We start from the raw sequence: 15,210 nt of genomic DNA on the forward strand, positions 1-15,210 counted from the left end.
TGAGTATTACCAGCACTGAATCATTTGTGGCCTCTTCTCTTGCCACTTTGTTTTGCTCATATTCTTCCCTTCAAATTCTGTTTTTATTTCCTAATCCTTTTATCGCTTTCCTACTTTTTGTTTGCGTTTGAAATATATGCCTGTGTTACTTCCTTCTCGCTAGCCGGGCTCGGACAGCTTGCTATGACATTGCACAGCGTACACACCAAAACTGAAAGAATGCAGTTCGGCAGATAAACATCTTAAAATCAACCAATCGAAAAAAAAAAGTATCAAAACTTTCTTTCCAACATAAAATAAACCCAAACCTGGAAGCAATTCCCCACACCCCTTCATGGTTTATATTCTAGCGTTTCTACATTCCTGAACCTTTTGCTTTAGGGTGTAGTTCCTCCACACGCTGACTTTGTCAGCAGAACCAGCTTCAGAAATCTCCACACCTTCCTCTTCAACCTCAGCCATCCGTTCTTGCCCCTAATCCAACTCCGCAGGGCTCTCCGGTCCTAGATAAACACAAGGGGGGAGCAGAAGCTTCCAGCAGCGAGAGCTCAGCCAGCGATCCAGCTCACAGCCCGGTGATTCGTGCCAGCGCACACGAAGGGGCAGTGAGCACTGCTCAGCGGGCAGGGATGAGCGAGGGCACGCTGCTGCAGCTCGCTTCTTGTCAGCCTGTGCCTGTGGCCGGGGCTCAGGTCTGAGTGGATCTTCAAGTGACTTGCACCAAAGGGATGATGTTCACAGCACAGAAGCTCACTTTGCTGAAAGCAAGCCTCTTGGACTCCTTAAAATAAAGTTGTCTTGTTTTCTCCCAAAGTCAAGACTACCTTCTACAACCTAACCAACACGTGCGCATTACTTGTGCCACGCTCTGTGCTTGGGACTGGAGGCCAGGCTGGTTGTTGTCCACTGGACTCTCCCTGATGCAGCTCATCACTCCCTATTGCCAACCCCCCTGCCATTTTTAGGGCTTCCTCCCCACCCCCCCCATCATTGCATCAATCACAGAGCAGTCATTACTCATACATTTTGGAACAGCACTTTCCCCACAACTTCTCTAAAAAGGAAAAAAAAAAAGCGAAGTTTACGGGCCTCCTCACAACCGTACACTCCCATGCTTAAAAGAACCAACCACAGAGGAGCTAGTGTAATTATGCCACATGTATTTTATGTTGCAACACAGTCCCATGCTGTCCATATGAGCCTATACTCAGAGATGCAGTGAACACATTTTTAATTGTGAATGCCATAGTTTAATAATTAATTATTGGGAAATACGTTAAGACAACTAACATGTATACTAAAAATGACCTATTCTTTCAATTTTTGATATACCCCTGCTAGGCTATCATCAGTGGAAATATGTAATACTTCCAAGAACTGTACTCTAGGAGGGTTTATAAATTATTTTTTTTTTTACAGAACCGTATCTGCTATTAAAAAATGTTACAAATGTTGATTCCTTAGTTACGTGTATTACACTCCTGAATTATCATGCTTTTGCTAAGAACAGAAAACAACAGACTGGTAGTACGGATAGGCTCCCCACATGCATTTGGGCTGCATCTGCATTACTGAAGTTTGCCTCCACTGAGCTTCATCCTTGCCTTAAGCTTTTCTGGAGCAGTGTATTTTTGCAGAGCTTGGCCACACCAGGTACTGAGCACATTACTCCCTGTTCAGCACGTCTGAAGCTAGGTTTGTGCTTAGCTGCCCACATGGCTTTGCTAGACCAGCCAGCCAGCTCTCGGACAGGGTTGCAGCACTCCCACTTCTTAACTAAGGAAGATTTATCTCGTGAGTCTTCAGTCCTACACTTCACAAGATACTGTTGTTATATTATGTACCCAGCAACAGGACTCCACTAACCCAAGTCTAACGGCACGCTGACAGAGTTCACAGATTTAAGTTTGCCAAGTATTAGCCCTAAGAACTCTTAAAACCAAAAAGCCTTGAAACTTGTTGACTGGCCTCAGAGGGATTTCCTTACCCTCCCTATACAGGGATCTTCCAGCACCAGGATCACCACGGCATCCCTGAGGCAAGGAACTCCATGCACCCAGGGGACTGCTCACCCAAGCGACACCCACTACTCCGAAAGCCTCCATGGTCTGTCCGTACTCCTTGTGCAAATCAGAAGGTTTGAATCTCCTTTCTTTAGGGAAGTGAAAGAGCAGAGCATGATCCCAGGACTACAGAAAACACCTCTGCCCCTCCAATGTGCTTCCACGGACTTCTTAACTATATAGGCAGTTACTCACAGATCATCACAACTGCTTGCTTACGTATTCAGGGAGATACTACTTTTATTTTTTAAATAATAATAAAAAAGATGGCATGGAAATATTAAATAACTTGCCCAGAGTAATAAAGATGCTGTCAAAATTAAGGCTAGACATCAAGCCTTTCAGCTACTTCTCCTGTATGTAATCTACTGCCTTCCTACTGCTATTTCTGCCTGACATCCCTTTTCTCAATCATATGTTGGTGCATCTGACACAGATGGGTTAATCGTCAGTGAAGGCCGACGGATCTCTTCATCTCAGCTGTCTCACTGCTCTACCCTAGTGCCTTGCCAGCACGCCTACCCTGATTAGTATCACTCCTATCCTCCAAATAACCAAGATTAAACACAAGTTAACAACAGATCCCATTCTGTATATTCTGCATAAACTTCTCTTTGTGTGATTTTCTAACGCTTTTTGTTCTGCTGCTGAAAATCTGTTCTGACCTTTCTGTAATAGCAGGACAGGTGGTGTCTGAATCAGAAGCAGATTTTGGTCCAAGTTTTTAATCATTGCACTTGCACAGGAAAGGTCAGAGATTATTACGGGGAAGAAAAATGCTTATAGTTCTTACCATTGCTCACACACAAAGAATAAAAAAGTAGACAAGTATAAGCAGAAATACTCGGATCCAGTTTAGTTAATATACATGAGGGATTACAGTAAAGAAAGCACCAATTCAAGGGAGCAAATTTAATTTAATGGTTTGTGAGAGCTTTTCCAAATGTCTCTAAAAACAGAACAAGACAATTATAAACAATTACATCTTCAAACGGCCCTCGCAGCACCTCCATGCAGCACGAGAAGTCTGCTTCCTCCACCTTTGTTCTTCGTAACAATCCCTGGGAACTTGCAAATTAAAAGCCCACCCCCTCTTCCTCTATTAACCAACCCCACCCATATTATGCACACAGCAGATTGTGAATGTGTTGTGTTAGATAATAAACAAGCTACTGGCACTATGCAAGTGCGATCAAGCACAAACGTGTGAGTTGAGATAAGACTGACCAAACGCAGTGCTTACCAAACTGAAGCTAACCACTGTGGCATTTTACAAGGCACCCGCTGCAGATTGCTGTTTGGGAACGGGGCAATTAATGGGCAGGCAGGCTCTTAGGAAAACAGGGACGGCTGGCTGAGGCTCAACTCAAGGGACATTGCAACACCACTTGTGGATACCAACCCTGCCTTGTCCTCCCACCTGGGAATACTCTGACTGTACAAAGCGAGGTCGCTTCCAACCTGGCAGGTCCAGAATTCACTCCTCGTGCAGCCCAGATGTTACCAGATGTTACCGCAGAGGTGAGGGCTCTACCATTTTGCTACCTCTCTTCCTCTCTCTCTTCAGGAACAGATGACTCCCCCCTGCGAAGTCAAACACTCTTTGCTACCACATTAAGCTAACATTGTTTATTTTTAACTGGGCTTCTCTTCAGATTAAGGCAGAAATGGGGGCCATTTCATGGGTTGATTTGCAACAGTAAGAGAGTAAGCAATGCCTAACCTGAAAGCTGCTGTGAGGTACCAAGTGTCCCAAAGCTCCTACATCTGACTTTACTGACATAACGCTAATAAACTTAGCTTGACCTCTCTCTCCAGGTTTAATTACATCACTTGTGACATCTCCTTCGAGTATTTTTGAAACGGTTTTCCTCAAGACAATGTGTCTTTGTTTTAACATTGTTGACATAATTCACCCTCCAGTGCAGTCCTCACTGAGGCTAATGTCATTTTTGACTTTCCTTTCTTGACAGTTTCTTCATTTCAGCATTCGGGGATGTGATTCCAGTTCCTGATCCCTGCCTTTTATTACTCTTTGAAAAAACTAGTGCTCCTCTCTGAGAAGTTGCACTACATTTGGTCTTGATGTTATCACTTCTTTCCAACTTTACTTACTGCCAAGACGATAACATATTTAGTGGTGATCTTGCAAAGGAAGTATGTCAAACCCTGAGGATCAGAGAGGTTGCTGAAGAGAATCTGATCACCTAGCACCTCACGACACAGCTGGGGGAGAGCCTCCCTAAAGAATGGGAAAGAGAAGAAAACCGAGTCAAGTAATACTATCAAATGTAATTTTGCAAGACCAAAATTGTCATGAAGTTTCAGCAAATTTCAGGGATTCTCAAACCGTGTGAACAGACCAGTAGTAGTTACAAACACATCTGCAAAGAGCCATAGGTTATCTAGTATTGGTTTCTTCTCTGTTTCTGCTTTTAAAAAGAAGACAGCTAAAAATGCAGACCTGTTGAGTAATATTTTTCTACATCTACCAGTTGCCAGACTTGCCATACAGACCACTATGATCACTGAAACTGGCCTGCATAATAATCTAGATCACAAAATTTCACCAAGGGAGACCTGCATTAAGCCTGTAGCACCTGGCTGAAAGATACAGAGTTCTGATTAAAAAGTGGCAAGCAACAAAAAATCTGTCATATTTGTAAATAAGACTTTTCTGTGTTTATTACTACTAAATTCCCTGAGTCAGTACTAAAAATTAGGCTTACTGCTCAGAATATGTCAGGCTTTGTCTCTCATCTATGGGATCTACCGACGTCTACGTGGAGCAGATCACAAAGCCCTCTGGTTCAAACACCTTCTTCAAGTCACAGGTCTGTTGTGACGTGAAGCACTTAACTCTCATTTCCCCTGCAGTTATATACCTTGAGGCAGAGCCATGCCTCAAACTGTAATCCTGTCATTTGAAAACCTCCTAGACGACCTAAACACTATTGAGCTACTTAGTTTTACTCTGTGAGGCGGGTTTTCCAGACATCAGATTGTTCTGGAGCTCTTCTCAGCCATTTCCAGTTTGTCAGTACCTTTTTCATAATAAAACATGGATGCTTCAACTAGGCTCAGTACTCTAGTAACTAAAGTGCAGCCATAGATTACACGTACTTTATTTATACAACTGAGCATCGCTTTTTCCTCTGAGCCACCATTTTGCTTTGGCAGCTCATGTTCAGGTGACTGCCAATGATGACAGTTGAGTCTGCTTCTGTAAGGTTGTCATCTACATGGTGATTCCTCTATTTTTCACCCTACTTATCTGCAAACTTCACAAGCTACAATTTTTATCTTCTTTCAAATTACTTGTGGAGATACTAAATTGATTCAAAACCACTTTGTTTAAATTTTTTTCACATATAAAAAGTAGAAAATTATTTTCCACATACGATTTTTTATATCCCTCAGTTTGTCCCACTGCCATTACACTTGCAAATATTTTAATTGGGGCATCAGCACCAAGCGAGATGCCTTAAAGAGTCTGAAGGTACTGTTTTAGCAGTTTGTCAACTAAAATTGTAATCTCATCAAAAAATCAAGTTTGAGAGTTCCCATCCTCCTGCAATGTTAGGATCAACATATTTATTAACTTCTCAGGTCACCTGAAAGCCTTGATAAATCAACTTTTCAATCCTTTCCCTTTAATCCAACCAAATACAATGGACTTAAAAGTGTTAATTGAAATGCCAACACCTTAACTCTAGATCCTAAAATCACACTTGTGAAGCCATTCATGCCCTGTGAAGCCCAGAGAACTGTCTAAACCTGATCTACAAAGAGAAGTTAGAAATTTTTTTCAAGAGTCAAGCTTTTGGCATGTATATTGAATAACATCCGTTAAACTAATCAAAAGGAAAACATCACAGTACAGTACAGTGGCAAGAAGATGCATCTTCAGTGTCTGAGGGAAGCAGCAAAAATTCATAAAAACTGCCTTCTGCACCAAATGTCAGTCAAGATACAGCAGCATTTTTACAGAAAACAGAGATGCATTTAAACAGAAAATAGTAATGAACAAAGAGCTATTCCCCCTCCCCCAAATGACAAATTTCAACCAACTTCTCAGTAAGATTCCCAATTCCAGCACTGTTCACGGGAAACCAGCAGTGACAAAGTCTTCCCGTAATCTCTGACAAAGCTGTTAGGGCTTGTCCTGAAGAGAGGAGTGTTTGCACAGAAATCTGAATGTGAAGTTTCTGGCTCCCACTTCTGTCCTTACATGTAGGCCACACACATAGGGAGGAACAGTAAAGACATCAAGATAAACGGAAATTATAAAAACAAGTCAGTGGGTTTGAAATCGGAGGGCAAAAGGAAAGCAAAACAACTAAAACGTATAAGAGAAGTAGGGGAAAGGGAGCAGAAAGCAGAGAAAAGTAGGGATGAAGAAAACAGAGGCAAAAGGAAGATGAGACAGGAACTCAGGCAAGAGAAGTATTACAATCAGCCAACTCATTTAAGTGTTGGAATAACATAAAATGTATTCTATTCAATTAAACAACCCCACTTGAAAACTGGTTTGATTACAGGCAGCATTAAGCGTGTTAGATTGTTTTAACTGAAACATTTTTTCCTCTCAGACCTGTTTATGCTGCTTGTTTACATACTGTTTTTTGCTCTGCTTGCATAGCAAAGCTAGGTCAACTTCATGCTCTGCATTAGCAGCACTGCTTCACATACACAATGTGAACTGCAGAGCGTATAAGTATAAAACTGATTTTTTTTAATCCTCTTTCAAAACGCAAAGTAAAAAAAAAAGCCATGAAAAATAAAGATGTTATAAAAGTACCAATATGCCATATTTTGCAAGGAAAAAATACATTAAAATGCAAGAAACAAACCATGCCTTGCCATCAAACATGTTCCTTTAAACCTAAAAGGCTAGAGCTCAGTGAAATAAGTATGATGGCCCATGATCGCCCTTGCTGAATAACTTAATCTGTTTTATACACAAGGGAATTCAACAGCCATACAAAAGCTAGAGAAAATAAATACAAATGTTTCTGAGTAGAGTCTACTTCAATATTGAGCAGTAGGATTATACTAGATTACATCAAGGTTTTTGCCCTGGCATCTGTCAAGCATAGTAACAAATATGAATATAGGATCTGCTCCATATTCACTAGTCTGAGAGGTTAGGTAAAGTTTTCAGCATACGTATGAAATAAATATATTTCTGGCTGCTAACACACAAACTTGGTATAACACCAGAAGCGGCTTTGTAAACTATTTACATTTAAGGTTAAAATTACTGAATTAATAGAGAATAGCTCATTATAAAACTGCTTTCAAAAGACACATATTTACAGGGTTGGGGACAAACAACAATACATACAAATGACAAGAAAATAGAAGACATTAAACCAATCCACGAAAGCTTTAAAGCAGCAGTAGATATTTTCCTCCTGATAAACAGGGTTTCACGTATTTTTTAATAGATGCCATTAAGAAAAAGCAACCGAAAAAAAAAAAACATGCAAAGGAGACTGGTGTCACCAGCAAAAGCAGCGAGCTCTTCTAGTCAGGTCGGAGCAGAAAACTATTGGTAGAGGCACACGAGGCTACAAGTTCACCACAAGAAAATACTTCTCAAACTCTCCCATTTTGTACATGCGCAGGGCAGTATCCTGCAGACACTTCCCATATTCATCAAAGTTCCCTCTCTCAAGTCCAAAGCCTGCATCTTCGATTCAACCAAAACAAATCTGATGGCTAAATTTGTTGCACTTAATTGGTGATTAAAAAAAATAAAAGGCTTTGTCACTGGATTTTCTTCTGCCTTTGCTCTTCATGTACTCCCAAGAAATACTTCCTTGCACGTTGTTCCCTGCTTTCATTAATAGGCGAAGTGCAGGCCTGCACGGCCTTCTGGACTTAGCCCGAGACCTTCAACCCATTTAAACAGATATACTGCCTTCTGTGACACATTTTAGCAATTTAAGAAACACTGGAACATTTGGAAAACCAAGACTCCATTCAAAAACATGGCAAGCCATGAAATTATAAATACAATTAGTGACTGTATTTCATCTCACAAAATTGACACGAGAAGTTAAATGACTATGGAAATTCACATTTCTGATCTGAAGAGTCTTCAAAAGTGCTACTGTAAGGTCAGTTAAAATTTTTAAAAATTATTTTAGAAATTAAAATATCAGAAAAATAGATATGTTAATTTTCCCAGAAAAGCCTACGGTGTAGCAATGTAGTGCTATGCTACTGTCTGGAAGTGCAACAGTATACACTCGCTGAAGAGTATGCAGTCCAAAAAAGCCTCAGAAAATAAAAGCAGCAGTTAGATTTTCATCTTTGTAAGAAGTTTCAATAACCAGAAATACAATCTTCACAATAACATATTTCTGAATTCCATTTTTTTTTCCTCACTTGTGAGTCTTTTATTCATCAGATGAGAAGACTGATAAGTTTTAACTGCTGCAAAACCATTCCTTAAAACCAAGGAATCACAGATATTTTGGAAATCTCTTTGTATTAATTCTAGCACTTATGACACTTATTGGGAAGGAGAGAGTGCTGTTAACATTAACTTTTTTTTTTTGTAAAGTTGTTTTTTCTTTTAAGGAGTGCTACTGTTATAATTAATACTTTAGTAACATTTCCTTTAGGAAATGTCTCACAAGCACATGGCCAGCTGCTGGGCTTGCTCCTTTTGGGTCTCACTCCCATGAGACATTTAGGTTCACGCCTAATTCTAATCAAACAAGTAGTCCCACTATAATATACAGAATATTTCCTTACTTAATTATAGGCAATAGCTTTGGTAACCTGCTGAATAAGGGCCTTTGCAATTTTGAATTATAATTTTGAATTATCCTGCAATAAAAGTCACAATAGAAAAAAAGAGGAAACAAACAGAAAAAAAGTCCAACAAATTAACAAACAAACATAAATTTTTCATAATGCACCTTGCTTTAGTAAGTTTAATTTGAATTCTTCTAAATAACTGGAGTCTTCCCCTTGCTGGTTCTACAAACTGTTACCTCTGCTGCATTCTCACAAATGAGTTAGATTTAAAAGAAATAAAACTGAAATAATCTTCCTCTGCCCTCTGAACGGAAGAGTGTCTTTACTAGAATACAGACTTTTTTTTCCCCAGAAAACAATAGATTTCTTCTAAGACACCAACAGTATGTGAATCAAAACCAGCCAGGAGGTAGCAAGTTCAGAAGAAATAAGTTCAAAATGCATTACTGCCCTTTTAATCCATTCCCAGTAGTTCCCAAATGCATTTTTTACAGCTACAAAAATACATGTGCTTTATAAACAGGAACAATGACTGGCAAGCCCAGAGGAAGAAAGAGGCTCTCTAATCTCTCCTTAGGCAGTATAAACAAAGTTCTTCCACCTCTGAAAGCCCTTAGAAACTAATGGATGAACAGAACAATAATCTCAATTTAAAAACAAAACAAAACCTATAAGACCAAATAAAAGGTTGCTCTTCCCTGCTTGATGTCTCTGGTACTCTTCAGTAATGCAGAAACAATATCTGGACAATTCCAACAAAGGCCCACTTGCACTGGTAGCTACTTGACCAAGCAATGGCACTTGGAGGGAAAAAGATAAACCTGAAATGAACTTGCTAAACAATATAGAGAGGAACAAATTATAAAGACAGAGTTTAAAGAAAATTTTAGTGGTAGCTCTTGGTTAAAGTGATTGGTGAAGTGTCACACCCCCTTGGAGGCTTCTAAGGTGACCTACAAGGTCACGTTTACTTACAACAGGTCAATTGCTAAGGCATGGAAGCAGCATATCACTGAATGAATATGCAGTAGATTGGCTTATACTCTAAAAGCTGCATCTTCATCCAGATGGACAAAAGAAACATGTAAACATAACGATAAATAAATTAGACTGACATTAGAATAAAAAATCAATCGGATTTTTCCACACTGGAGATTTAGACTGCCAGTAACAAACAATTAATTTTGTATATTGAAAATATCAAACAGCAGAGTAGAGCACAATGACTACGTTTGATGGAAGCTGATGATAAGGAACTGGGAAGAAAAACCCCAAAGACCTTGTTCAAAGCCATGCCAGCATCATGACTCTGAAGAATGCATTTACAGAGGCAAGCAGTAGGTGAAAGATAACTCACATTTAAGTTGCATGTAAAAGCAGAATGAGCCCCTAACAGATGTGCTGTACCTCGTGCCACCACAAAACTTTCAACTATTCTGCACGGGTTATTTTCCACCAGCAAGCCTCCAGCAAGTCTCATGTTCATCGGAGCTACAAACAGCTGTAAGGGCAAGTTATCAGCACATAGCTCTTTGCCAAACGAGGTTCTCAGAAGAAAATCCTATGACACTGATTAACAAACAGTGCAATTCCCTCTCCCCTTCCTCCTGTTTTAAGCCCAGGTGAGAGTAGGGTTGATTTTCTTATTTATTTATTTTTTAAAGCTAAATCTGAACATGAACACGATGCCCGGAGCATGAAACAGTAAGACCTCTGTACCCTGGGCTGAAGGGGCAGCTGTGGGGCGGGGGGATGCAAAGCTGCCATCTGCTGCTGCCCAGTTTGCAGGTGCATATGGAGAATGACTTTTGGACACATGCAGGCTCACCTCCAGACACTTCCAAAATTTAGGAAACTGTTGTGATCTGCACAGGCTATATCAAGCATGATGAATGTCTCTGAGGGTCCATGTAGATAGCCTGTGGATATATGTGGCCCTGCATAACATACTGCTCCCTCTCCTGCCCTCTTTACTTGGTTGTTCTGCTTTTCTGAAACCCAGTGCTAGGTAAAATACCTCGATACAAAAGTTTCATGCCACACATTTCAGATCGGATCCGGTCCCAGCATACACCATTCCGATCATTTTACCAGGAAATTAATCACCGAGTGTACACATTTCTCAAGAGATGTGTTCCCCAGGCCGCCTCCTGCCCTCCACGCTGAACAACAAACACACAAAGCAGCCTCGGCTCCCCCTCCCCACCCGCACGCTTTGTTCAGCGATCCATTTTCTGCACCGCAATGCTAAATCAACGCGCCGAGCAAACCTGGGGCGCTCGTTCCAGCCCGGCGCTGTTTAATGTATGCAATTACACTAATCTATGGAGAAGGCTGTCAGTGGAAACCAAAGACGAGAGCGTCAGCATTCCAGGCAAACCTACCGCCCCGCAGCCGGCGCAACAAAAAAGCTCTTTAACATACCAAATTGGGCTCCTCTCAGCTGGAGGATTTTTGCTGGCTGCTTCCACTCCGGAGAGGAATCGAGGCGACCGCCCTGCAGTTAAACCCATGTGAGGAGGTCAAGCAGGAGGCCAGGAGGCCAAGCCTCCTCGCACCTCGGTGGACTGCCCCAGTCAAGGAAAGGCTCTTGACTGCAGGAAATGAAACTCTGATTGAGATGAAGATAACAGGCTCCAGCCTAGAGTTGAGTGGAGCAGGTCTACCATGAGGACAATCTGCAGATAGCACACCTAGCTCACAAACCACTCAGCCAGCGTCGTCCTGCTCCCTAATGAGGTGTCCGCTAGGCTTTTTTGTTTAGCTTGGACCACAAGTGTACGGAGCTGGCAAGGAGCAGCCAGATGACACCTCTGCTGCTGCCTCTTCACATCCCGTGCCAGCTCCAAGTCTTTTCTTTCTGCTGCACCTTCATCACCCCTGCCAGGCACGATGGTCACACTACTCTCACCACAGTGAAGGTGCTCTTGATTTGGCAGCTTTGCTCATGACTCTTTTTTTTTTTTTCAGGAAAATGAAAAACTACATGACAGCCCAGTGGATCCCCGCTCATATGCTGGTATATCAAATGACTATCGGTTATGGTAAAATAAAGAATCCCAGTGTTAAAATGGTCCTTTGTGGACCATTTACGAGACCTTTTAGGACGGCCAGTGTAAGACAGTAACATGCTCTGCAATTTTCCGCGATTGGTGAGAAAGAACTAGTGATATCCACTATCTCCTTGACTAGTGCACTTATTTGCCAGCCTGTTTAAACACAAACATAGGCAGTGTCAAGAATGACCCAAAAAGATTAAAACCAGCATGTTAAAAGCTAAAAAACCTTAGTAGTATATGTGAGGAAATAAGGCCAGGACAGCTGACACCTCCTCACCACAAAATACACCCCAATTAATTCAGACCGATAACAAGACTCCGTAAGAAGCAGAAGGCAACTTTATCTGTGGGTACGTACACGCAGAAACCAGCCACCAGAAAAAGAAAAAAAAAAAAAAAGCAAAGCAAAAAGGAAGAGGAAGAAACGCACGAGACGCTTGGGAACCTTCTCACCTCGCCCGCGCTCCCCGCGCTCCCCGCGCACCGGCAGCCACCGGCCCGCCCCGCCCCGCGCCCCGCACCGCCACCCAGACCCCGGGGAAGGTTTTGCCGGGCGCTAGCAGCCGCCTTGCACCAGCCCGGGGGGACCCGGGGCGCGGACCCCGCACGGGGCGAGCCCCCTCCCCGCTTTCGGTTTCCGCGGAAGGGCCGCAGCCGGGGGAGCTGCGCCCCGGGGCCGGTTCCCCGCGGGACAACCCGGGCTCGGCCGAGGAGTGCGGCCGTGCCGTGCCGTGCCGTGCCCCTACCTGTGCGCTCCCGCCGGCCGGCCGGGCGCCGCCGCCTCCTGCCGCGGGGGGCTCCTGGCAAAGAAGCGGGAGAAGGCGCCGTGCCAGGAGGGGCCGGCCCGCCGCCGGCTGCCCCCGCCGGACATCGCCGGGACGGGACGGGGACGGGGACGGGACGGGAGGCGCCGCCACAGCCGCCCGGCACCGAGTCACCGAGTCCCGGCGGCGGCCGCTTCCCCCCGCCCCGCCGGGGGCGGCCCTGCCCGGCCCTGGGGCGGAGCCGCCGCGGTGCCTCCGCCCGGCGGCGGCCCCCGGGAGCGGGGACACGGGGCGGGAGGCGCGGCCATTAGCCTCGGCGCCTTAATTGGGGAAAAGGAGCTCCGGGAGGAGCCGCAGCCCGCTCTTCGCGGTGGAGGTGGGACAGGCCCCGCGTGTTTGGCCGCGCGCCCCCCCCCGAGGCGCGGCCATTTCCCTGCCTCGCCTCAGGGGAGCTCCGGCCGCCCCCCCTGGGGAAGGCGAGGGGCGTGGAGGAAAGGGGCTCTCCCGCCTTTCCAGGAGATTTTTTTTTTCCTAGAAAGGGATTTGCGTTTACTGACATCTTCGGTTGATGGCTAGACTTGATGCTCTTATGAGTCGTCTTCAAGCCGAAGGATGCTGTGAAGGTTTTTCTCCCTCTGAGGACTGTAGCCTCCCTCAAGTTAACATCAAACTATTTTGACCAACAGGGACGACTTCACAACAACCCAGTGATGAACAGAAATATCCCTGCTTTACAGATAGAGAGATGATGCACACCACCTTAACAATTCACTGTGTGTGAATCACTTGTAAAATAAGCTAACCTCGATGTCAGGATTTTAAATACAGAACCACCCTTTCCTCTTTTTCACCTTGATGAACATCTGTTTCTTTGTGACTGCCTGCCTCACTTTCATATGGCTTTGCATCGTGCTACCTCACAGGATCACAGCACAGCTGGCTGGGACCGCTGGAGGCCATCTGGTCCAGAGCAGGCTGCCCAGGACCGCGTCTTTTGAACATCTCCAAGGATGGAGTCTCCACCACCTCTCTGGCCAGCCCATGCCAGTGTTCACCTCTTTCCTGAAAGAGGTTTCTCCATTCATTCACCTCAGTTCACCCCCTCTATACCCAAGGCTTCTGGGCCAGTATTCTCCACTTTCTTTTGCCACAGTACCAGCCTGCTGGGGCAGCAGCAGCTCAGGCTGGACATGAAGCTCTACGCCCACCTGCAGAGAAGCAGCAATAAAACAGCCTGGAAATGACATACTGGCTACTTTACAGTCTACTTTCCACTGCTTCGGCTATGAGAAAGATCTTTAAAATAAATATATACATACAAATGCACAAGCAGTTCCCCTTCATATTGTCCAAGTCTCCCGTAGCTTTGATCTGGATTTTAAAAACAGACACAGGTGGATATTGAACAAGTACTTAAGTTTTTACTGGTCAGCAAATTAAGACTAGCTGGTGGTCTCACAGGTTATGAGAGGCAGCTGTCTTTCCTGTGGTAAAAGACTGTTGTCAATAACCTCACTGAGTGGACCAGCATTTACTACACAGCAAGGTCCTGCCTCGTTTTCAGTGTCCAGACAAGGAGCAAACACTTTTCTCAGTGATCCAGGATGCCCCAGACCTAGCACAAATCTATGAAATGTTTCATGCCAGAAAAGTGCATATATAAATAAGACACACACCACCACATTTTAAAAGTACCTACACAGTTGCCCATTCTTGGGAAAAAAAGCATCAGAGCTACAACCACAAAACGTAACAGCAACCCCTATGGAACCTTAGAGAGGACATGTTCTCTCTAACATGCAAAATAAAAGTAATTAAGGCTCAAAAATCAAATTGGAAGACTGACAATTCATTAAAAGCAATTAAATGGAACTGCACGAACAGGCTGTGGTGATGCTTCGGCTGGCAGTGACTCTTTGTTACTTGTAATTCTTTACCACATACATCTCACAACCTACCCACCTATTGCCCAAGTGAGATCTAATCCCTAAGCTGTAGCAAACCTGAATATAATAATTAGCACTCATAAAGCACCTGGTACCTCCAAATAATTTAAGCATTAATTGATCCTCATAACCACCTCAGGATGTAGTTAAGTATGGCACGGTAAGCTGTGCACGCAGACACAGGCAGCCACAACATCCACCTGCTCCCCAAGGGGCACCCGGGGCAGCGTGAGGCACTGCCAGTGCCATGCTTGCCCAGGAGCAAAGCACTGAAGGCATCAGAAGTGCTCATCCCAAACAGCAGCATTTTGTGCTCCAATCTGTTTTTCCTTTCTGCTTTTCAATGAGATGAAGAAAAGACAGAAACATAGCATGTGACAGCTCTGGCAGAGGCACAGAAGTAAACTATAATCAAAGTAGTAAAAGTATATTGATACAAAAAAAAATGAACACAGCCCACATAAGGTAACCCCTTTCTTTGTATGTCCCCTGCAGTAATTGAGTACCGTGTGATTTCACAGCAAATAAATCTCCCACATTTAAAAGAGTGAAATGGGAGATGCTGGCAGGTACATCAAGGGGAACCTGGTTTCAGCTGTTCACT

General features: G+C 43.8%; 1 protein-coding gene across 2 annotated transcripts in view; it reads right to left on the reverse strand.

Annotated features, from left to right (window-relative positions):
• The window catches only part of CRYBG3 (crystallin beta-gamma domain containing 3), a 94,809-nt gene extending 81,939 nt beyond the window's left edge, over positions 1-12,870 (reverse strand). Inside the window, exons 1-2 of one of the 2 annotated variants that reach the window (XM_048071607.2) lie at positions 12,643-12,764; positions 4,179-4,305 (exon numbers count right to left, since the gene is read on the reverse strand). In XM_048071607.2, coding sequence (XP_047927564.2) covers positions 4,179-4,195 — 17 coding nt within the window. In that variant the 5' untranslated portion in view covers positions 4,196-4,305; positions 12,643-12,764. Of the gene's footprint in view, positions 1-4,178; positions 4,306-12,642 lie in introns of both variants that reach the window. The other variant, XM_048071606.2, reaches the window with a different exon arrangement.
• Positions 12,871-15,210: the final 2,340 nt, after the last annotated feature.

The sequence above is a fragment of the Anser cygnoides genome, chromosome 1 (assembly GCF_040182565.1).
Source record: "Anser cygnoides isolate HZ-2024a breed goose chromosome 1, Taihu_goose_T2T_genome, whole genome shotgun sequence".
Classification (NCBI taxonomy): Eukaryota; Metazoa; Chordata; class Aves; order Anseriformes; family Anatidae; genus Anser; species Anser cygnoides.